We start from the raw sequence: 22870 nt of genomic DNA, 5'->3' as shown, positions 1-22870 counted from the left end.
TCTACCAATAAATTTTATTACAGAAAAATAAACTATATCTTTAACAAAACACAAGCCAAAGACACAAACCCAGAGGTATTTGCATACTATAATCTAAGAAAGAGAGTCATTTCTTTAGTAAACGAAGATACCAACAAGTCAATACAAAAGACCACAGACCCGACAGAAAAGTGAGCAGTAATGATGAACAGACATTTCACAGCAAAAGAGATGCCCTGGCCTTGAAACAGTGAAAAGATTCATGACCCCAAGAAGCACAAGCAAGCGTTGCCAGTAGCTGTGTGGGGGGCTGTGGAGGCCCCCACCCTCAAGGGTTTTCACGCTTCTTCAGAGCCAGCCACACCGCCTCCCTCTTATGGCTCATCCTTAAACAGTTTTAATGCAGACCACAGGAATCAGGAATCATGATCTTAAACGTCGCGAGTGATGACAGGGCAGCAGCCCTGCCCAGAGGGGACGGAGCCTTCAGTCATCACAGGAGCTGCCGTGGCAGCTACAGCCCTGCCGTGTGCATGGGCCGGTCCAGCCTCAGCCTGAACCTTCCCCATCAGAGCGCTGGACAGCCCTGTGTGCCTCCCAGCCCCGATGTCCCCCTGCCGATGGGGGGACAGGGGTTCCGGCTCACAGGGTGATTACAGGCGACTGCTATCTCTGTTTGCCCAGGCTGAGGGTGACCTTGGACCCTAGAGTTGGGGTTGTGCTGGGGGCCTGGCTAATCGGCCTGAGGACCTGGAACCGGGCCTGCCTGTCAGCACGGACCTGGGGGAGTGCTCTGCTGGTTAGCGCTCTGCTGGTTAGTGGCATGCCGGTTAGCGCTCTGTGAGTTAGTGTTCTGCTGGTTAGTGGTCTGCTGGATAGCACTCTGCTGGTTAGCGCTCTACTGGTTAGCGCTCTGCTAGTTAGTGGTATGTCAGTTAGTGCTCTGTTGGTTAGTGCTCTGTGAGTTAGCGTTCTGCTGGTTAGTGGTCTTCTGGTTAGCACTCTGCTGGTTAGCGCTCTGCTGGTTAGTGGCATGCCCGTTAGCTCTCTGACGGTTAACACTCTGGCAGTTAATGCTCTGCTAGTTAGTGGCATCTTGGTTAGCACTCTGCTGATTAGCGCTCTGCTGGTTAGTGGTCTTCTGGTTAGCGCTCTGCCGGTTAGCGCTCTGCTAGTTAGTGGCATGCTGGTTAGCACTCTGCTGGTTAGCACTCTGCTGGTTAGTGCTCTGCTAGTTAGTGGCATGCCGGTTAGCGCTCTGTTGGTTAGTGCTCTGTGAGTTAGTGTTCTACTGGTTAGTGGTCTTCTGGTTAGCACTCTGCTGGTTAGCGCTCTGCTGGTTAGTGGCATGCCGGTTAGCGCTCTGTTGGTTAGTGCTCTGTGAGTTAGTGTTCTACTGGTTAGTGGTCTTCTGGTTAGCACTCTGCTGATTAGCGCTCTGCTGGTTAGTGGCATGCCAGTTAGCGCTCTGCTGGTTAGCGCTCTGCTGGTTAGCGCTCTGCTAGTTAGTGGCATGCCGGTTAGCACTCTGTTGGTTAGTGCTCTGTGAGTTAGCATTCTGCTAGTTAGCGGTCTTCTGGTTAGCACTCTGCTGGTTAGCACTCTGCTGCTTAGTGGCATGCCGGTTAGCACTCTGTTGGTTAGAGCTCAGCCAGTTAGTGTTCTGGTAGTAAGTCTTTTCCTTTCTCACAAGTTGCTTTGAAAGACAATTCAGAAATAAAGTTTTTGTTAAGAGAAACAGAGATTGTGGCAAATAATCCACAATCCATTGTCTGCCTGAGACAAAGGGTAAAAGGCCCGTCTCCACGCTGCTTCTAGGCTTGGCCATGTAAATTGGTTTGACCACTGAGATACAAGCAGGGGCTTGAAATGTGCACAGATCCTGGAGTTTGCTGCTCATGGTATGGGAAACCCCTTGGTGCTGAGTTAACAAGGCTGGTTTGCTGCCGTGAGAATGACTGATCAAATGTGGGGAAATGTGGCCACCCCTGCACTAGCAAACGAGGCCACCCTAGATGGGAGAACTGCCCACCAACCCAGAACCAGAGAGTGGTGCCACTGCAAGCCATGGGGTGTTTGTTTGATGGTTGCTATGTAACCGACAGAGAGGTTTTGCTAGAATGTTAGTAGATGTAGCTAAAGCTGCTTAGTGCATAAAATGAAGACGTGGAAATGAACCTATACAAGGACACTGGAAAAGAAAATAACACTTTATGAAGTGCGGTGCTGAGACCCAAAGAGGCGGAGTGTGTAAAATTCATCTTCAGTTTGGATGTGCGATGGCTGAAAGTTCTTTCCCCTATTTGAATGGCTACTTCTTTCAAAGTTCCTCTTTAGAAGAGAAAACTTCTTGTAAACAAATCCAGATTAGGTGTTGAGGCTTGTTCTGTGATCTTGCTGGTGCATTTATATCTCAGGAGGACGTCTGCCAGGGACACACCACATGCTGGTGAGAGCTCCGCCGCTGAGGGGGTGGTCGGGGTCACAGAGGCCGTCACAGGCTTCCCCGGACAATCCAGTCTTAACAGGTCCCATGTCCTAGGAACCGCCTTTGTCTAGGGCAGGCTGGGGCTGCTGGCCACTCTTTTCCAGAAACAACAGTGCAGCACCCTTCAGGATCAGAGGAAAGGTCAGTTCTGGGCCGGCCCTGGACCTGCTGGGCCAGAGCCTCAGGATCAGAGGAAAGGCCAGTTCTGGGCCGGCCCTGGACCTGCTGGGTCAGAGCTTCAGGATGGGTCCAGCTGCTTTTACCTGGCCCCTCAGGTCATGCTGATGGTATGAACTGGCTCTGGGAGGGGCTGAGGCCCAGGTTCGTCTGGTGGGGGCCCAGAGAGGCTTGTTTAACAGAGGACCCTCAGGATCCCCGTGGCTGGGGAAGATCTGGAGGAAGTTCAGTCAGCGGAGGACCTGTGGTCTGACCACCGACCCACAGCCCCACACACAGGCTCCTGGGTTTGCCCGATGGCTCCAGGCCACGTTCGAGGAGTCCTTGCCACTTGGGGACATTGTCGATGTTTTCAGCAGGTGGTAAATGCTAATCACCCTGTCAGAAATCTGAGTAAACCCAGTAGTTGACTTAGCTGCTGAGTCAGGCATCTCCACTCGCAACGCACGAGTGGTCAATCACGCCATCAGCAGTGATAAAGAGAAACGTGTAATGGTATTATTAAGCACTTGAGCATCGTCGTGTGCAATAAAAAAGAACACTCTTTCGGCTCTAGTCACGCTGAGCATGGTAAGCACAGACTTCTAAGGAAAAAGAATAAAGGATGATGTTCTGAATTTCAGCCCCTGTTCACTTAAACACATCTTAGCTTTTACTGTGCTTTGTAGGTGACGTGGCAATGTTGCCCAGTTCTGGTAAAAATCTACGGGAGAGAAGAAAGTAAGATGGTTTAGCAATGTGTGTGACCAAAGATGCAATCACTTTTTTATTTCCTAAGGAGGAAGTTAGGCAAAGATAATAGCTCTATAAATTTTTGTACTATTCCCATTGCTTCACAGTTGGCTTAGAATAAAAATCATCTAGTGTAGGTTATTTCTGTTACCTGAGAAATCGTCCCATGTCACAGTGATTCTGGTGACTGATGTCTACACGTGGTTGTCTGCTGTCTTGCTGGCACCCCTGCCACAGCCACAGAGGACAGGATTGTGGGGTACTCTGAGCAGGACCTGAGCCCTGAACCTGAGGCCCCACCACGGCCGGCAGAGGAAACTTGGTGGGCCCCAGCAGCCCACTGGGGCCACAGTAGGGACGTGGCTGAGAAACTCAGTGACATGTGTGCAAGGAAGATTCTGGGAGAAAAGTTAGCTTTGGCGTCAACAGTGACATCGGCCTTCTGAGTTTTTAATAGACAGTCTGGTGAGCTAACCAGGGATCGAGCATTTCAGCACGGTGCTGAGGAGGCAGATGCGGCTGGCGATGCTTGACATTCTGGGCTGAGCTGGGCTCTGCTGACTGGCTTTGAAAGGCTCAGAGAGAAATCAAGCCGTCAAGGGCATTATGCACAAGCCGGGAGTTCGTAAAAACTTGTTAGTCAAAAGCCTCTGAATATCTGAGTCCGTCTTGAGAGAGCCTCGTGCTGGTGATTACACAATGATGTCTATCTATATATAGAGCAGATGCTGGCATTCAGTTTAGAGAACAAAAAACTGTGAAAACAAAGATGAAACAAAAGTAGAAGGTCCCTTCCAAAAAGAAGAACAAAACACAGCCTTTCAAACAAGAATTTCGAAATACTGTGCAGCCATCTTCTCCTGTTTGTTTTTGTATTTCTGATTATTTTATGCGCAGACTGATACACACGTGAAGTTAACACACACCTAGCAGCTGAGGCTAAAGCCAAGAAACAGCAGGTCAAAGCTAGATTCTCATCGTGAGCTGGAGCAGTTGTATCTGCCTCCTTTTCTCAACTCTTTGCCTTAACCCCACTTGAGAGTTAAAGAAATTAGATCTGTGTGTGCTTCTGGCCCTGGGACTTCTCAGCTGCCTTTGTAAACTCAGCATTGAGGGCTAGAAAGGAATTCGGGGAAACCCGCAGACAAGGCGCGCTGGCTTGCTTGGCGGTCCAGAAGTCCTGCTAGCCATTTCCCATCTGGACACCTGACGGGGCCCAGCAAACCTCAACTCCTGGGTCCTTGAGAGTCAGAACAGTGGCCACATCAGAAACATCTTCAGTTACAACAACAGAGATGATGATGCCACAGATCTTATTTCTCTTGTTAATCCACCTTTTAAATTCCCTCTGGGCCGAGTAACGTGTGTGTGAGGGGAGATCGGACTAGGTAGGGCACAGGCCACGTGCTCAGCAGGCGACCTGGTCATGGGCTGTGCGGGCTGTGGGGAGCTGGCAGCAATGATTCTCGCCTTCTTGTGGGAAGGCCTCCTCCAGGAGCAGGAAGGAAGTGACTGGTGGGGAGTGAGTCACCGACTCCGGCTGAGAATCCTCTGGCAAGAGCGTGGATTAGCTCTGGAGGCTGGACAGATTCGACCACCCCTGGGCCTCAGCCCCCACCCCCAGCCACCAGCAGATGTAACACACACAGTGTAGACACAGCAGTGGATGGGGTTCGGGGCACCCAACAGACACTCACGGTGCTGGATTAGCCGGCTCCTGGGGTGCTGCCTGGCCTGCTTCCACTGGGACATTAGCTGTAAAATGAACATGTGAGTCTTAGGAGAGGCACTTTTAAAAGGTAAATTTCTATTTTACCTGTTAGGAATTGGGGGTGAAGTAGAGCACGGTCGCTGAGATCCCCCTGAATGAACACCTGTTCCTCACTTGGCCGCGAGAGCGATCCCCTGGAAGCTGACTCATTACTGCTGCTCTGTGCAGACGCTGAGCCGGGGGCCCCATGGTCTCAGGCCCTGTGTAGTCAGGGGCTGTTCCTGATGCTCTGGCCTCCAGTCTCCCAGCTCTTCCATCCAGCAGCCACATACATTGTGTTCTGAGTCCTTTCCACCAAGTGAGCTGGAATAATGAGACCAGACCAGCTGGGAGCGGTGTGGCTCCCTGCCTCCCCGGCCCCAAACCTGGAGCTGCAGCCCAAAGGCCCTGCCAGTCCCCGGGTTCTCCTGTGGCCTCTCCTTCCTTCTGCCTTGGGAAGCCGCTCTGCTCTATGGCGGGTGGGGGGCGGGGGGGATGGACAGTGAAGGCAGGGACTTCGGGGACCTCTGGGCGGTCGGGGGCTCACTGGCGATCAGGTCCAGGGCCGCGTGGGTCCCTCCTGCTGCCTTGTCACGTGCACAGCCCCGCCGCCCCTTCCCTGGCCCCTGACGGCCACAGTCGGCTCTCCGTCTCTACAGTTTCTTGTTTTTAAGTCATGTGAGTGGCCTCGTGAGGTGAGCGTGGCAGGCTCTCCTCCTTCTCAAGGTCGCCCGGTTCTGGCACCAGGTCAGCCATCTGCTCCTTTTTGCTGCTGAGCTGTGTCGGTTTAAGATCCACCCGCGGAAGGATGGGTGGAGGTTGTCTCTGGTTTGGGTGTCAGTGAACAGTGTGGTTTTGCGAGCGTCCTGTCTTCTGAAGATTTCTTCCTCCAGGGGAGGGTCTGGGGTGAGTACGAGGCCTCCCTCTGCACTGGATGAAGCTCATCCTGGAGGCAGTGGCAGGGAGAGCCGACTCCTGGGGGTGGGTATCCGCAGGGGCTGCGACCCGAGGTCCCAGGGCGGAGCGGCTGACCGCCTCCCCCAGGTCTCCCAGGTCCGGTGCAGGTGCTGTGGGACAGCAGGTGTCTCCCAGGTGCTGGGGGAGTGGGGGTGGGGTGAGAGGAAACTGCCTCACCCTCGCCCTGAAACCACCGAATTGTCCTGAGCACTGAACGCCAGCAAAACGCCTCGTGGTCCTCAGCGCCTCTCTCTGGGAGGGCACTGTTGGCCCGTTTTCACAGACCAAGACACTTAGAGATAATGAGGGAAGAAGAGTTCTGTTCACATCAAACCATTTGGAAGGGATAGCAGGTAACTGAAGTGGGTGTCAGGGGCCCGTGTTAATAAAAGCAGCGTCCACCCCTCACGGTCACACACGAAGTTGATGGACTTGCATTCATGCTCCCAGATGCCACGCTTGCTCCTGACCCCTCCTGGTCTCCCTGCCTCTGTGGGATGCACGGTCTGGCCAGTGGCCCCCGTCCGCTCCCTTCTGTGCTGCCTGCGGCCCTGAAGCTGGGAGCGATGGCCTCTGTGAGGGGTGAGAGGCAGTCCTGGCTGGGCCGGCCGCCGAGCCAGAGCGACCTCGGAAATGGGCTTCCGGTCTTCACCACGTGCCGCCACTGTGTTCACAGCTTCGAGGCCGTGTCCACCTCTGGGGTCATCTCCTCTGCTTGCTTCCCCCACCTCTCCAGGCTGAGCCTGCCCGAGGGGTGCTCAAGGCAGTGGGCAGCTGCCTGCCTGAGGCAACGGGTGTACCATAACTTCCCAGGGATCCGCAGCCTCCGGACACGTGCCCTGTGCCCAGTAAAGGAATCTCTAAACAGCAAATACTCGTGCAAAACGGTAGAGATCCGTGCAAGACCGCCTATAAATTATAGTAACACCGTGAAGGACACGTAATGGGCCTGCAGGTGCCCATTCGCTCCTCTCACGTTTCTTTACTGCGATGTTGTGTCTTCCGATCCAGTGTTTCACAAAAGCTCCTTCTGACCATAAAGTCTGTTTTGCCCAATTGTTAACAACCTACAGAGCAGTTTGGGCCAAGGCAGCTTTATCGCTGGATCTCTGCAGCCCAGCTCTCTACATAGGAAGAGTCTGTGGTCAGAGGCAGAGGTTTCCAGAGCTCCTGGGATCTCTCCTTTGCAGCCTGTGCTGTGATTCTATTGTGAGAAAACATTGACAAGAAGTCTCTACCCCAAGTGGTCTGTGCCAGGTACCCACACCTCTCCTTTTAGCTTCTTCTGGGATGCTTTGATGAAGACTTTAGAAGAAAAAAAACGCATACCCTTCTGCCATAGCTAAGAAGGCAAGGCTTGGGGCCTAGTTAGCTGCTGATTTCAGGGGTATCCTCAAAGAATCTCTTGATATTTGGCAAATTAGGTAAAAAAATAACTTTATGATAAAAACATAGATATTTTGAGCAAATATTCTTCATCATAAGCAATCATGGCATTACCTAACTCTACATAACAGGTAAATCTATTAGATACCTGCAATTACATTTTACTGTCACTCAAATCGACAGGTGCATTGATACTGATCAATGGCATCCCACGTGAACTCTTAGGGTTTCTGCTCGTGAGGCTGGGCCAGGCCTGAGCTGCCCTTGCTGCTGCTGCTGCTTCTAAGTCACGTCAGTCATGTCCGACTCTGTGCGACCCCATAGACTTCAGCCTACCAGGCTCCGCGGAGCTTGGTAATCCCTAAATCTCGCTGGCTTTACACAGCACGCGATGTTTCCCACAGCTGCTCACCAAGGCGGCTCCAGGGCGGCTGTCTCCCCACAGGTATCAGCAGCCCCAGGCACTTCCATCTTATGTCTGAGTCTCAAAGCGAGGCCTCCCGCTCACTGCGGACAGAGAAGAGAGGACGGAGCTGATCGGCGGCTTTTCCCAGCTTCCAAAAGAGGTGCTGGACTCTGCAACGAGCTTCCAGGAGGGGAGGCAGCGTGGACCCCCTTCCCAGGAGCAGCTCCCGGGCTGGCAGTGGCCCAGCCCTGGTCTCCTCGCAGGCCACCGAGCCGGGCCTCCCCTCCAGCAGCAGCTCAGAACACCTGGGCTTCGAGCATCTGACAGGAAGCTCAGTGCAGACACCTTTGCTTGAGGCTGTTCCCCTAGGTGTGGGGCAAACAACGAATACTGGAGGAAGATTATTCAAGGGTGTTATTCCTCTTTTCTCTGGATTCTCCGAATGCGTTCTCTTGCACCTATCAGGCCACCAGAGACACCTCCCTTGACGCCTAAGAGCCTGAGTAAACTACCAGAGAACTAGGCTGAACATTATGAAATTTGGAAAGCTCAGAAGTGGCCACAGGACTGGAAAAGGTCAGTTTTCATTCCAATCCCAAAGACAGGCAATGCCAAAAATGTTCAGACTACTGTACAATTGCACTTGTCTCACACACTAGCAAAGTAATGCTCAAAATTCTCCAAGCCAGGCTTCAACAGGACGTGAACTGAGAACTTTCGAATGTTCAAGCTGGATTTAGAAAAGGCAGAGGAACCAGAGATCAAATTGCCAATATCTGTTGGATCATCAAAAAAGCAAGAGAATCCCAGGAAAACATATACTTTTGCTTTATTGATTACACTAAAGCCTTCAATTGTGTGGATCACAACAAACTGTGGAAAATTCTGAAAGAGATGGGAATACCAGAGCACCTGACCTGCCTCTTGAGAAATCTGTATGCAGATCAAGAAGCAACAGTTAGAACTGGACATGGAACAATGAACTGGTTCCAAATTGGGAAAGGAGTACATCAAGGCTGTATATGGTCACCTTGCTTATTTAACTTATATGCAGAGTACATCATGCAAAATGGCAGTCTAGATGAAGTACAAGCAGGAATCAAGATTGCTGGAAGAAACATCAATAACCTCAGGTATGCAGATGACACCACCCTTATGGTAGAAAGCAAAGAGGAACTAAAGAGCCTCTTGATGAAAGTGAAAGAGGAGAGTGAAAAGGCTGGCTTAAAGCTCAACATTCAGAAAACAAAGATCATGGCATCAGGTCCCATCACTTCATGGCAAACAGATGGAAAAACAATGGAAACAGTGACAGACTTAATTTTCTTCGGCTCCAAAATCACTGCAGATGGTGACTGCAGCCATAAAATTAAAAGATGCTTGCTCCTTGGAAGAAAAGCTATGACCAACCTAGACAGCATATTTAAAAAGTGGAGACATTACTTTGCCAACAAAGGTCTACCTAGTCAAAGCTCTGGTTTTTCCAGTAGTCATGTATGGATGTGAGAGTTAGACTATAAGCTGGACTATAAGAAAGCTGAGCGCCAAAGAATTGATGCTTTTGAACTGTGGTGTTGGAGAAGACTCTTGAGAATCCCTTGGACTGCAAGGAGATCAAACCAGTCCATCCTAAAGGAAATCAGCCTGAATATTCATTGGAAGGACTGATACTGAAGCTGAAACTCTAATACCTTGGCAACCTGATGCAAAGAACTGACTCATTGGAAAAGACCCTGATGCTGGGAAAGATTGAAGGCAGGAGGAAAAGCAGATCAAAGAGGATGAGATGGTTAGATGGCATCACCAACTTGATGGACATGAGTTTGAGTAAGTTCTGGGAGTTGGTGAAGGACGGGGAAGTCTGGCGTGCTGCAGTCCATGGGATTATAAAGAGTCAGACATGACTGAGTGACTGAACTGAACTGAACTGCTCCTCGGAAGAAAAACTATCACCAATCTAGATAGCATATTACAAAGCAGAGACATTACTTCACCAACAAAGGTCCGTCTAGTCAAAGCTATGGTTTTTCCAATAGTCATGTATGGATGTGAGAGTTGGACCATAAAGAAGGCTGAGTGCCAAAGGATTGATGCTTTTGAACTGTGGTGTTGGAGAAGACTCTTGAGAATCCCTTGGACTGCAAGGAGATCAAACCAGTCCATCCTAAAGGAAATCAATCCTGAATATTCATTGGAAGGACTGATGCTGAAGTTGAAGCTCCAAGATATTGGCCACCTGATGTGAAGAGCTGACTCATTAGAAAAGACCCTGATGCTGGGAAAGATTGAAGGCGGAAGGAGAAGGGGACGACAGAGGATAAGATGGTTGGATGGCATCAGCAACTTAATGGACAAGAGTTTCAGCAAGTTCTGGGAGATGGTGAAGAACAGAGAAGCCTGGTGTGCTGCAGTCCACGGGGTTGCAAAGAGTTGGACATGACTGAGCAACTGAACAACAATTTATGTCCCCAATTTTTTTCATGTGACAGTGGAAGGAACTATTATAGTCATTCAGCAAGCACCAGCTGAGCTTTTACTATGTTCCAGACACTGTTATGAGCAGAGCAGCAAACCCCATTGTTAAGGATGGAAAGTCACTCCCTGACTTATTGAATATCCCTTATGGAAAAAAATTATCTTAAAAATTCCTCCAAAATATTGTCTTTTCTGAAACACGAACACACTTCCTTTAATTAGGCAACAACATATATGAGACAGTGTGTTCCATCTTTCCCTTTTCACCTTGACTGTCAGGAAACTCAGAGCTGAGCTCTATGTTCATTGCAGTAGCTGCTTTCACTACACAAGTTAGAAACAACAATTTCTTCCTTCAATACATTTTTGATACCCTTTTAATTATGCATTGTATGTTGGTCGTTTATTTTATGTCACTTCAAATCCTTTGAAAGTAGATTGAGCAGATATGAAAATAAATTAATTATGCTATTTTGTGGTGTGTGTGTTCATCACTCAGTCATGTCTGACTCTTCATGACCCCATGGACTGTGGCCCTCCAGCCTCATCTGTCCATGGGATTCTCCAGGCAAGAATACTGGAGTGAGTAGCCATTCCCTTCTCCAGAGGATCTTCCTGACCCAGGGATCGAACCCAGGTCTCCTGTCTTGCAGGCAGATTCTTCACTGTCTGAGCTATAAGGAAGATCCACAATGCTATTTTAGCCATACACAAATATCCATTTGTTGATAGATTGGTGCTTCAATAAATATTTTGGTCGGGTGCAATAGAGGATTCTATGGAAGAGGGAACATGGTAACAGTGAGTTATAAACAAGAGAGAGTACAGGTGTTTTCTGTGAGTCCTCACTTTTCCCTTTGATCCCTCTTTGTCTTCTTGTCTCTTACAATCACAGGTATAAGGGGACAGCTTCTAGTTTAGGAGAGAAGGATCAATCCCTTTGAGCAGAACACAGATCTGAGGAGGCGCGGTACTTGCACGGTCTATGGGGGTGAGTCTTCTCAGAGAAGGAGTCAAGAAAGGACGCTGTACGCATCTCTGTGCTTCTTGGATGGAAAGTGAGGTGCTCAACAATATCCGGCCCCACTGATGTGGGAACCCCTGCGTCTCTATAAACTTATTTCTGACTCTCTGAGCACATGTGTCTCAGAGCACACATATCTTCTCAGACCCTCTGATGAACTGCCAACTTCTTGCTCCTCTGATCTGATTAAAGTGGTTTCATCAATATGGCAAACCAAACTGTTGCTCTGCAGCCCGTCCAGATCTCTTTGGGCTGTGTTACAACAGAGAGCAGGAAAGCCTGAGGATACAGAGACATTCCAGGGTGCGCTAGAGTCTGTGCCATATGATGTAACCTGCTTCTGATTCTCCCCCTTGTTTGGGGTCAGAAGAGGGCATCCCCAGCCCCGTGGCCACGCACCACAGTTCAGAGGTCTGGCTGTGCACCACCTCTGGCCCAGCAGCTGCAACCATGTCATCATCATTTTCTGATCTCCCATCTTGGCCTTCCTTGCTGGGATGGCTCTTAACCCGCACAACAAGGAACCAAGGTGGGTGCTCTGACAACCGTCACAAACGTGCCTACAAGTCCCTCACCTGTAGTGCGGGGAAATGATCGCCTGGCGGGCTTGCTGTGAGCTGCTCCTGGCCCCAAGCTCCATGTTTTCCTGGGCCTCACAGGTTTCACTCTAACAGGGGCATGACAATCCTTTAACTCAGAACCCAGCTCAGCAGCTCTTCAAACGTCTAGGTGTTTCCCTCTCCAAGTGGAATTACCTGCGTAAATGGCCACAGGTCCCTCTGGGGGAGGTGCCGGGGGATGTAGTCCTCTCCTCCAGTCGGCAGTCCCTGGGATGAGAACTGGCTCACGCCTGGAAACTGGGTAAGGGACTGTGACATTCTATTGAAGCAACTTTCTTGGGCCCTTGAGCCCTGTCTTCAACTTTCTTTGGTTGCATAAACTGAGTAGTTCTCCTGCTGGCTGGCTTCTGTCCTGCCCCTGATGCCATGTTCGACTGACCATCACTGTAGCTTTTCCAGCTCAGCACATCAGGGCTGCCACTGCAGTCTTGCTGCACAGGAACTACTCCCAGTTACTTCTGAAGTTAAACGTCACCATCTGGCCTCTATCATGTCACCACCTCGTCATGCTCACTGCTATTAGGGAGCCCAGTGCTCCCTGTAACCACGTCTCCGCCCTCCTCAGTCCTGCACAGCCAGCACGTCCCTCATCACGTTTGGAAATGGAGCGTCTCCTGGGCTTTCTAGGCACTGACTAGGTTTCCTGGGCTCCTGGAGCTTATTTCCTCTCCTGTTTCATGGCTCTGAGCACTGGGATGCTGTCCTCAGCTGTCTGCCACAACCACTGGGCATTTCCACTTCAATTCATGTGGGATGCTGCTTTTTACAAGCTTCCAAAGGCCCTACGAGGGGTCTGGAGTTCCAGCCCGGGTGCTGAATCCTGTATCATGGTTCAATGACGCTGTGTCAGGGGACTCTAACCTGGTCCCCCGTGATGGCAGTCCTCTCCTGGGTCCAGCGTTCTTTGGCTCTGCTCCTGATTTTGCTCCCCCGGTCCCTCCAGCACGTTTTCCATGTTTGCAGATCCAGCACTTCCCCAGCTGGGAGATGCTGCTGTGCTGGGGAGTGGAGATGGACGCAGAGCACAGGCACCCTCCCACAATCATCTGTAAGCACAGAGGGCGTGTTTGCCTGTGACAGGGGAAGGGGCACACCTCTTCAAGTGCAAAAGATTTAGGGAGGCTGGGATTCAAGGTTCTGAGTGCATTAATCCAGATGACACTCCCCCAAACCTCTGGGTCACAGCAACCTTCCTTGGGCTGGGCCTGCAGGCGGCCCTGGAGCACTCTGACTTTTGTTATTAAGTCCTCACTCTGATCCACAGCTTTTTTGGTTCTCTGGCTGTAGGAGAGTTATATGGTGACAAAGAAACCTTTTTGTCACATTTTCCTTAAATGGGTGATCTTCTCATTGCCTCGCCCTCAGCAAGAACCCTCTGGTTCCAAAGCCAGGTGAATCCTGCTTTTCCCAACCTCCCTAGTGCCTGAAACGCTGCACTGCACTGCGCCCCCATGCTCAGCTTGGATGCAGTCACTGGCAGGTAGGGGGCTCCCAGCTCTCAAACCCCATCACAGAGGCCACTCCTAGAACACTCCTGGCCCCAACTGTCTTATGCTGGTTTCTCTGGAAACAGACTCTGAAGCAGAGATCGGAGTGTGAAGGCCTTTTTTGGAAGTGTTCTCAGAAGGGGAGTCCTGAGAGGGAGTGAGGGAAGGAAGACTGCATTGGGGAGCAGCTGGTCAACAAGGCATCTGCTCCCAGGGCTCAAGCAGATCCTCTGAGAAACTTGGGAGCTGGGGGTGCTTTCCAGTTCCCCAGATGGAGGCAAATCCCTCCCAGTTCAGATCAAAGGAAGGCTGGCTTACTGCAGGAGCCCCCGAGGTCTGGAGTAGGGTGCAGCAGCTCTCACTGGGGCTTGGACAAGGGAGGGGCTGCTGCCCTAACCTTCCTGTTAAACCCCAGTAAACACCTTCTGTGAAGATTTTGAGCAGATAAACTCCAGCAGATGACTGAGGACCTGGAAGGAGGCTCAAGTAGTCTGGTAAAGAGGATCATTAACTTTTCTCAACACATACGTCAACATTTCTTTAAGGAAGTGAGGAAAAGTAACGAAGAGAACAGACCTCTCTATTTATTATGCTTGTATTCTGGGATGTGTGTGTGTGTGTGTGTGCTTGTGTGGTGCTGCGGGCTCTGAAGCCAGAGGAGGGGAAGAGGACGTGAAGTCAGTAGACACAGAAAATGCTCTGAGGATGGTAGCCTGGGGGCAGGGAAGACAGACAGGAGTGCACTTGACCTTGTGAGAAGCTAGGAGCTAAGGGTGGCCCGAGGCCCGGGACGGGCAGGTTGGCAGCTGGAGGGATTGGTTCTCACCAGGACTGCCCGCTCCTCCAGATCCCAGGTCGCCTGCAGTGCCTACTCTGAGAGGGCTGAGTTGGGCCGCGGAATTCTTTTCCTTTTCCATCTTTAGGTTTGCGTTTCTTAAATCCCTGTGCATGTGTCTTCCCTCCCACGCCCCTGACTGGTCCCCACACCCAGCAACACTCGCCGCCCCCCGCACACCCGGCTGCTCGGCCTGTTTCCCCTGCAGCAACCAGCCCGGTCGCCCCTCCGGCTGCTTCCCACTGCACCCCCGTCCTGCTCTCGCCGCCGGCCTGGACCCCGCACTCCCCGCCGGTTCATCTCTGCCCCGCCAGGAGTCCGGTGCAGTTCCTAGGATGCTTCGCGGATACAGAACCAGCCCCTCGGGCCTGGGATGTGGGCGGAGCCTCCCCGCCCCTCCTTCTTGCCCTCAACCAATGAGCGGCTGGGATCGCTCCGTTGGCCGGACGGTGACGCCTCCGCCCAGCGGCGGTCTTTGGGCGACCGGGGCAGGGGGCGTGGCCTTTCCGCCCCCCGCTTGCGTCCGGCCAATGGGCGGCGTGTGGGCGGGGTCGGAGGCGGAGCTCAGCGGGCGCGCGGGCGCGGGGTCCAGCCCGGAGCGCGGGGACTGCGCCGCCGCTCGGGCTCCGGCTGCTCCGCGGGACTCGGCTCGCGGATCCCGGCGGACCCAGCATGGCGGTGGAGGAAGAGGGGCTCCGGGTCTTCCAGAGCGTGAAGATCAAGATCGGTGAGCTCCCAGGAGCAGGCGGGGCGGCGAAGTCTTCGGGGGGCTCGCGGCGGCGCCCCCGGTCCCCAACCCCTTCGCTGGGGTTCACGGCACTGGCGCCTCCCAGCGATGCGCGCTCCCCGGTTGCGGCCCCCTCCTCACCCCGGGAGAGCTTAGCCGCGGCCCCCTCCCCAGCACCAGAGACGCCCAGCGGCGGCCCTCTCCCCGCCTGCCCCGAGGGCGGGCTGGGCCGAGGGGGCCGGTGGCCCTGGGGGACGCAGCTCCCCGCCGCTGGCGTCCCCTAGTCCCCGGAGGCAGGGTCGACTGCAGCCGGGGGAGGTGCTCCGCCGGACTTGGGTCTGGTCCCCAGGGACTGCGTATCTGCGTGTGCACGAGCGCGCGCATGGGGGCTCCCCGGATGCGAGAATTTTAGGTGCCAGAAACACCCAGCTTGGGATTCCGCGCCTCGCTTAGTGCGGCACCCAGACACTTCCTTTGCTGGGGACGTGGGAGCTCTTGCACCTTCCCTCCGGGGCGAGGGGCCGAGCGGGTGGCTGTGTAGGTGGATGTGTCTGTGTGTGTCTGCCTGTGACTGTGTGCCGGCGCTCTGGCCCAGGGCTCTCTCAGGGCAGGGCGCCAGGACAGCCACCCCCTCCCCCTTCCATTGAGAACTGGCGGAGGGAGCTCTTGGCCACCAGGGCCTGCCATTCAGGTCGTGTCCCCAGAGCCGCCTGCCGCTCTCACTGGATCCAGGAGCTGGGGGAGGGGCTGGGAGGCTGTGTCTGGACTTCCTGGGTTTATGTGGAGAGACTTGCTTTTTCCCACTTCTGACTGGGAAGGGTGATGTACAAGTTCTCCAAAAACAAGACCAGGGCCTGGAGTGACCGTTACCCGTCACTGCCATTGGCGTGCCGGCTGAGAGGACAGCTCCCGCTGGAGAGGGCTTCTAAGGCCTGCGAGAGTTGCCCTCTCAGGGTCCTTCTTGCTCACTGAACCCCGGGTCCTCCACGTTCCCATGTGAAAAAGGGCCTCTGGGAACCATGCCAGGCCCCCAATGACTTCTGGAGCGTCAGTTGTTGATGACATCTGATGCTGCTTAGGAATTCCAGCCACCCCAAATCAGCGTGTTGTTTCCTGTCTGCTTTATTTTGGTTTATGGATCATCGCTGAGACGCTGTTGATATTTGGCTCAGAAGCACTGCAGATAGGATGGGGCCGCACCTCAGCCCTGAGGAGATTGCCTGCAGAGGGTTTCTCTTGTTTACTTGGTTGGAATCTGCTGTCACTTTCTGCCGAGAGGTTCAGCAGGGCCCTCCACCTGAAGTGAGGCGGGGAAAGTGCCTCTCAGCCCCAGGGCCAGTGAGCATGAAGGGGATTCACATCAGAGGCCTTGAGCTGCTTCCTTAATCAGGGGACAGGAAGGGGTGGGGCATGGCCGCGGGGGTGTGCCAAGCTTCTGGGTGCAGCAGGCATGAGGGGGTCTGGGGACTTTGGAGTTCGAGCCCCGCACAGCCAGCTTGGACTTGTGTCAGGAAGCCGAGAAAATTGATTTCTTTCCAGAGTGGCCCAGTCCAAGAAGCAGAGGGCGAGGAGGTCCCCACAGGTCCAGGAGAGGAACTCTGCTGGCCTGGCAGGACTCCCTCAGGGAGGCTCTGGACCCACACAGATGGGCCAGGCCTGGAGGGAAAGGGCTTGGAGATGCTGCTTGGTTAGGCTTTCTCTCTTTTGTGTGTATCGCTTTAAACAAGTGAGAGGAGCGCCCGGCTCAGTGGGGGATTAGTGCAGCCACTGAACATCTGCTGCTCCAGCCCCGCATGGGGACGGGTATTATTAGAGCCGTTGGAGACCCCCACCCTGATGTTTGGGGACTGCAGCAGAGAGGATGAGCAGAAACGCCTGTCTACAGTGGTCCAGCTCCCTGGGCATGGTTTCAGCTCTCAGAAGACCCTGTCTTCTTCCGTCTTTGAGGGTCTTCACCCGCCGTGCGGGGCTATCCCATCTTTGTCGCTGGGGCTTGGAGGGAGCAAGGGCCTCTGCAAAGCACAGGTAGGGCCTCCTCCTGTGCTGGAGCAAAGAGGCGGTCTGGGCCTTGCTGCTGACTTCGAACCTGGGCCTGGCCCCAGAGGGGGAATGCGGGAGCCAGTCAAGGGGCTTAGTCTTGTTCCACTGTGAGTAGGAGGGCCTGGTGGGTGGTGCCCCAAGCTTTCCACTTCTTTCTTCCTTCCCCTGCTGTGGCCAGGCTTGACTCTGACTTGCCTCAGTGCCGGGCCATGGAGGCAGGCCAATGAGGAGGGATACCAGCACTGACCTGGAGGAGGGGCAGCTACACAGGCACACCCACCTCCTGGTCCCGGTAGACCCTGGCTGATCGTCCATTCATACTGAGCCCTGTCTTGGGGCTGGCTGGCAGCATGCCCGTGTCTGCTGGTGGCCTGCCGGCTGGAAGACACAGAGTAAGCGCCCCCCCCCCCACTTTCATGGCCTCGTTTTTCCATTTGCAAAATGCCGGCAGTCATTGTCTACAGCATCCTGTGGGAGCTTCCCTACCCCCACCCCCCCAAAAGAGACAGAGGAATTCTCCCTCCAGTTATGCCGTCAGCAGCATCACTGTCCCTAGTACTGAGAGGAAAGGCAGAATGTTTTGGGGAGCTGAGAGTCTTTTGGGGTGGGGCTGTAGTCCTCAGTCTGGAACATGTGGTGGTACTTGGTCATTAAGAGACTAACGCTGGGGAAAATGGGAAGAATCTCTTCCTTTTTTTCCTCTTCCCCTTTCTTTTTCCTTCCACGTTTTGCAAATGAGATAATACATAAGAAAGTGCTGGGGAAAAGTAAGGTATTTTTATTGTAACTATCTCGAGTCCTTGTCTTAAAGAACCTGTGTCTTTCCCCACTTAAGTCTCGCAGTTATTTTGGATGGTTCTTCTGCACACTTGGCTATCTTACCCGTGGTCTATCTTTGGTAACAGCAGTGTCTCATGTCAAGCGAGACTGAGCACACTTCCTATGAGGCCACTTTGAGGAAGTGTGCTCCTCTGACTTTCCGTGAGTCAGGGCTTTAGCCCTGGGAGGGGAGCGACTGCAGGCGGGATGGGTGCAGACCCCCAGCGGGAGCCCCCTGCCCCGTGCTGTCGTTTGGACCTGGCGTTCCTCTAGGACTTGCGGCACGGCTTTACTTTCCAGTGATGTTTCCCATTTCCATGACAGTTACTCCTTGTTTTTAAAAGTGTCGTCTCAATAAATGTGTTCCGTTAAGAGCAATACAGAGGGGTTTCTCTCAAGCTAAAAAGCAGAAAATCCTGGCCTTGCACTTGAGGATAAGAAAAGCCCCCTTAGCCCAGCCTGTGGTTGGACTGCTGTCGGGTTTGAGGGCATCTGGGATCGGTGGTGAGTGTCAGGTTTGAGGGCATCTGGGATCTGTGCTGAGTCCTGAGTGAGGCCACGGGGAGGCCTTCTTTCTTGGGTCCAGAAGTGGCCCCCTTCTCCCCGGTGCTCAGAGCACCTGCCCCTGTTCCTTCTCCATCAGCCGAGACCCTGCCACGGCCAAGGGCGAGTGCGGCCTGGGTGCAGCACGCACAGTAGCAGGGAACCTCCGCGCCTCCTTGGCCAGCTGTGGGCCTGTCCGCTGGCAAATGCATCCTTCCAGAAGCCCTTCTGGCGGGGAGGGACCCTGGGTGGCCTAGTGAAGAAGCCCTAGACCTCAGGGGTTGAGAGTTCAGGATTCCAGTTCTGAGAATGACTTTTAATCTGATTTCCACCGTGGGAAGCGGTGGTGTGCCCAACACAGGGTCTGCGAGGCTCAGATGAGGGCTTGTAAATTGAAATCGTTTTTAATAGAAGGGCTTCGCAGGGCTCAGTCGGAGGACAAGGTCTGTGAACATGACGGGTGATGTCACAGTGTGTGTGCGCGTGCGCGCGGGCGTGTGCGTGTGTGCGTGCGCAGGCGGGCGTGTGTGCGTGGGCGGGCGTGTGTGCGCGCGCGGGCGGGCGTATGTGCGCGGGCGGGCGTGTGTGTGCGTGTGTGCGCGCGCAGGCGGGCGTATGTGCGCGGGCGGGCGTGTGTGCGCGGGCGGGCGTGTGTGTCTGTGCGCGTGTGTGCGCGCGCGGGCGTGTGTGTGTGTGTGTGCATGCACGCGGGCATATGTGTGTGTGTGTGTGTGTGAGAGAGAGAGAGAGTGGGAGGAGGGGCTGTGCTGGCCACACACGGTTCTTGGCATCTGGGGTTTTATATTTTCCGGAGTGCTCCGATTCTAAAATTAACCTGGATATTCTATTAACCGAGCTAGGCTCTCAAGCTATTTCTGGCCCCTGAGGACCAGGGTGCAGGCTGGCTCTGCCTGAGGCAGTGAGGTCGGTCCTAACCCAGCCTGTGGCTCTGGGCTTCCCTGGAAGGGGCGTGTGCTGGCGTGTGGGGTGGGGCGGGGTGCACACCTCAGGGTCTGGGGTGCACATTCTCTGGCTTCACCTACCTTCTCACAAGCCCACAGTGTTGCTGTCACCATCAAGGGAGGGCGGTGATGGCGCCCGCCCCAGCCCCACCTGCCAGCTAGCAGGGTCCCGTGCTGCCCCCTCGCCATGCAGTGAACCTGGGCGGCAGCAGCCACCCGTCCCCCTGGAGAGGACAGGCCTGTGTGAGGACGAGGCGCAAGGTCCCCGTGCACAGGCGCTGGGACACAGGTGGGGGCACAGAACTCGTGCAGGTGGGATTGGACAGGAGCAGGGACCGAGTCAGCTGCCCCCACGGAGCCCGGCTCGCAAGGAGCAGGGCCTCAGGGGCAGGGTCTGGGGGACGGGGTCGGCACTTGGCAGGAAATGTCCGGACTTCTCTCAAGCTTACGAGGCGTGTGCTTGAGTCACACCCTCCTGAGGGCATTTGAGAGTCAGCGCATCACACATCACACTGTGGAAACAACCCAAGTGGGAGGAGCGAAGCTGAGAAGCGATGCTTGGAAGTCACACCTGAAAGTGGAGGCTGCCTGCGCCCCTCCTGCTTCCAAGGGAGGAGGGTCCACTGGGTTCTGGTCGCTCAGGAAAGGCGGGGGGCCTGACACGGAGTCCTGGGCAATTGCTGGCTGACTGCAGCTTCAGGCACGGCCAGGCTGGCTCAGCCTCAGCCTGCTCTGTTGCAGAGAGAGGAGGAGCGGCCCCAAGCACGGCAGAGCCGCAACGAGGCCCTTTGTGTGCGGCTCAGTGAGCCGGTGTGAACAAAGGCGCCTGCGGTGCTCCCGTCTTGAGGGTGAGGTGTTAGCTGGTGCAATTGGAAGCTGCGTGTTCAGTTAGTCCTCTAACAGGTTAGGGCTCCAGCTGAGTCAGGAGAGGGAGGTGGGGTCCTGGCCGGATGCCTGTCCTCTGCACCCCACTGTCAGGATGGGGGTCCGTGTTCCTGCTCCTGTTGGTCACTGTCAGGATGGGGGTCCGTGTTCCTGCTGCAGTGGTCGTGGTGCTCAGGAATGCTCAGAGGAGTGGGAAATGCCAGTTGAAGGCGGTGATTACACGGTGGCACCCCTACAGCCAGGAGGGTTCTGCAGCTTTCAGAGAAATGAGCTGGAGCCCAGCCAGGCCGTGTGACCTGCAGGAAGCCACAGGTGTGACTGAAAAGACAGCGGCGTGAAGAGCCCGCTCGCCTCTGACGGTCCCCAAGAAGAGCAGGGAGACAGACACGTGTGGAAACAACCCCATGCATGTCTGTCCGCTGGACCCCAGCTGGGGAGTGTGGAGACACTTCTGTAGGAAGAGAAAATAGATCTGCTGGAAGAAGCAAGATCATTACTGTTGTGTATATAGATGGCTAAACGAAGAGTTAAAAATCACAGCCACTTAAAATGTGAAGGGAACAGTGGTCTGCGGAGGATACCAGGGCCCAGGAAGACAATTTCCTGGACCGCAGAGGCTCATGCATGACAAGTGGGGGGCGACCACCAGCACAGGGTGCGTGAGGTGGGGGCCCCGAATGGACGCGGACACGTGGGCGTCCTGGGCTGCAGCCCTGTGGTCAGGGAGGTCTAGCCCAGATGACGGGGAACTTAGAGTCCCGCCATCCACACAGAGGACCCTGTGCTTTTCTTTAAGTGTGAGGGATTCCGGAATTCAACAGGTTACACATTCAGATTGCAGGGCAATCACACGCTCTGTGATCAAGTCTCCCAACTCCACGTGCAGCTTGCGCCAGGGGCTGGACCCATGTGTGTTCCCACACGGCGCTGCTGGGGGGCTCGGGGCCGCTCAGCATCAGTGTCCAGGACGCTTGTCTGTGGGATGTGATGGGTCAACAGGAGCATGGGGACCAGGTGGTGGCCCTAGTCCTCCGAGTGTCTGCAAGCACTCCTGTGTTTCTGTACGCAGGTGGGTCCCGGCTGGCCGGGCCTGTCCTAGGATATGGCCTTGTCCGTTGTGGTTTTAGAGCAAGCTTGCAGCCCGTAGTGGAGATGGTCAGTATCCCACAAGGACCCCTTCGGTGAGGTCACGTGTCCACCCCGAGGCCTGCCCGCTGTGGGGGGCTGGACCCCCCTCAGGTTCGATCTGCACTGTACCCCTCACCCCTAAGTCAGACCAGGAGTGTCTCTGGGGCCTGTGTTTTCCTCTTTGCATAGTTTTTGCTCCTGTCATCTGAATGGTTTCCGAAGCATAAGAAGTGGTTGTCTTAACCGCATTGCCAGCAGGATGAAACCCGAAGGGAGCCTCAGAGGACTCAGGGTGACTTGGCGTCTGGAGCCGCAGTCAGTCGGGCTGCGCTGCGCTAGTCTTGCTGCCCCGTCACTGCCCCAAAGACAGTCCCTCTCGCTTGGTGCCCGCTGGTGCCTCCACAGGACCAGGACCAGGACCAGGGCCTGGATGCCAGCCTCTCCTGGGACTGCTTCCCCCTCGGCCGCTCTCCAGAGCTGGTGGGATCCCAGGAAGGGGCCTGGGCTTCTGGATTTTGGGGACATTTAAGGGAGCGATGCTGACAATTAACCTTGTCTGGAGCTTTGTTTTGAACTTGACAGTGGATCCAGTCGGGTATGATCTGTGTGCAGAGTCAGTTCAGTTCAGCTCAGTCGCTCAGTTGTGTCCGACTCTTTGCGACCCCATGGACTGCAGCACGCCAGGCCTTTCTGTCCATCACCAACTACCAGAGCTTGCTCAAACTCATTACCATCGAGTCAGTGATGCCATCCAACCATCTCATCCTCTGTCGTCCCCTTCTCCCCCCACCTTCAATCTTTCCCAGCATCGGTGTCTTTTCCAATGACTCAGTTCTTCACATCAGGTGGCCAAAGTATTGGAGTTTCAGATTCAGCATCAGTCCTTCCAGTGAATATTCAGGACTTATTTCCTTTAGGATGGACTGGTTTGATCTCCTTGCAGTCCAAGGGACTCTCAAGAGTCTTTTCCACTCCATAGTTCAAAAGCATCAATTCTTTGGTGCTCAGTTTTCTTTATGGTCCAACTTTCACATCCACACATGACTATTGAAAAACCATAGCCTTGACTAGATGGACCTTTGATGGCAGGGTAATGTCTCTGCTTTTTAATACGCTGTCTAGGTTGGTCATAACTTTTCTTCCAAGGAGCAAGTGTCTTTTAATTTCATGGCTGCAGTCACCATCTGCAGTGATTTTGGAGCCCCAAAAATAAAGTCTCTCGGTGTTTCTATTGTTTCACCATCTATTTCCCATGAAGTGATGGGACCGGATGCCATGATCTTTGTTTTTTGAAGGTTGAGTTTTAAGCCAACTTTTTCACTATCCTCTTTCACTTTCATCGAGAGGCTCTTTAGTTCCTCTTCACTTTCTGCCATAAGGGTGATGTCATCTGCATATCTTGAGGTTATTGATGTTTCTCCCAGCAATCTTGACTCCAGCTTGTGCTTCA

At 54.0% G+C, this 22870-nt stretch overlaps 1 protein-coding gene across 1 annotated transcript in view; it reads left to right on the top strand.

Annotated features, from left to right (window-relative positions):
- Positions 1-14866: 14866 nt before the first annotated feature.
- RASA3 (RAS p21 protein activator 3) overlaps positions 14867-22870 on the top strand; it is a 79764-nt gene continuing 71760 nt past the window's right edge. Inside the window, 1 exon segment of the mRNA NM_174676.4 lies at positions 14867-15043. Coding sequence (NP_777101.2) covers positions 14989-15043 — 55 coding nt within the window. The 5' untranslated portion in view covers positions 14867-14988.

This window comes from Bos taurus, chromosome 12 (assembly GCF_002263795.3).
Source record: "Bos taurus isolate L1 Dominette 01449 registration number 42190680 breed Hereford chromosome 12, ARS-UCD2.0, whole genome shotgun sequence".
Taxonomy (NCBI): domain Eukaryota; kingdom Metazoa; phylum Chordata; class Mammalia; order Artiodactyla; family Bovidae; genus Bos; species Bos taurus.
This window is presented reverse-complemented; position numbering and strand designations above follow the sequence as displayed.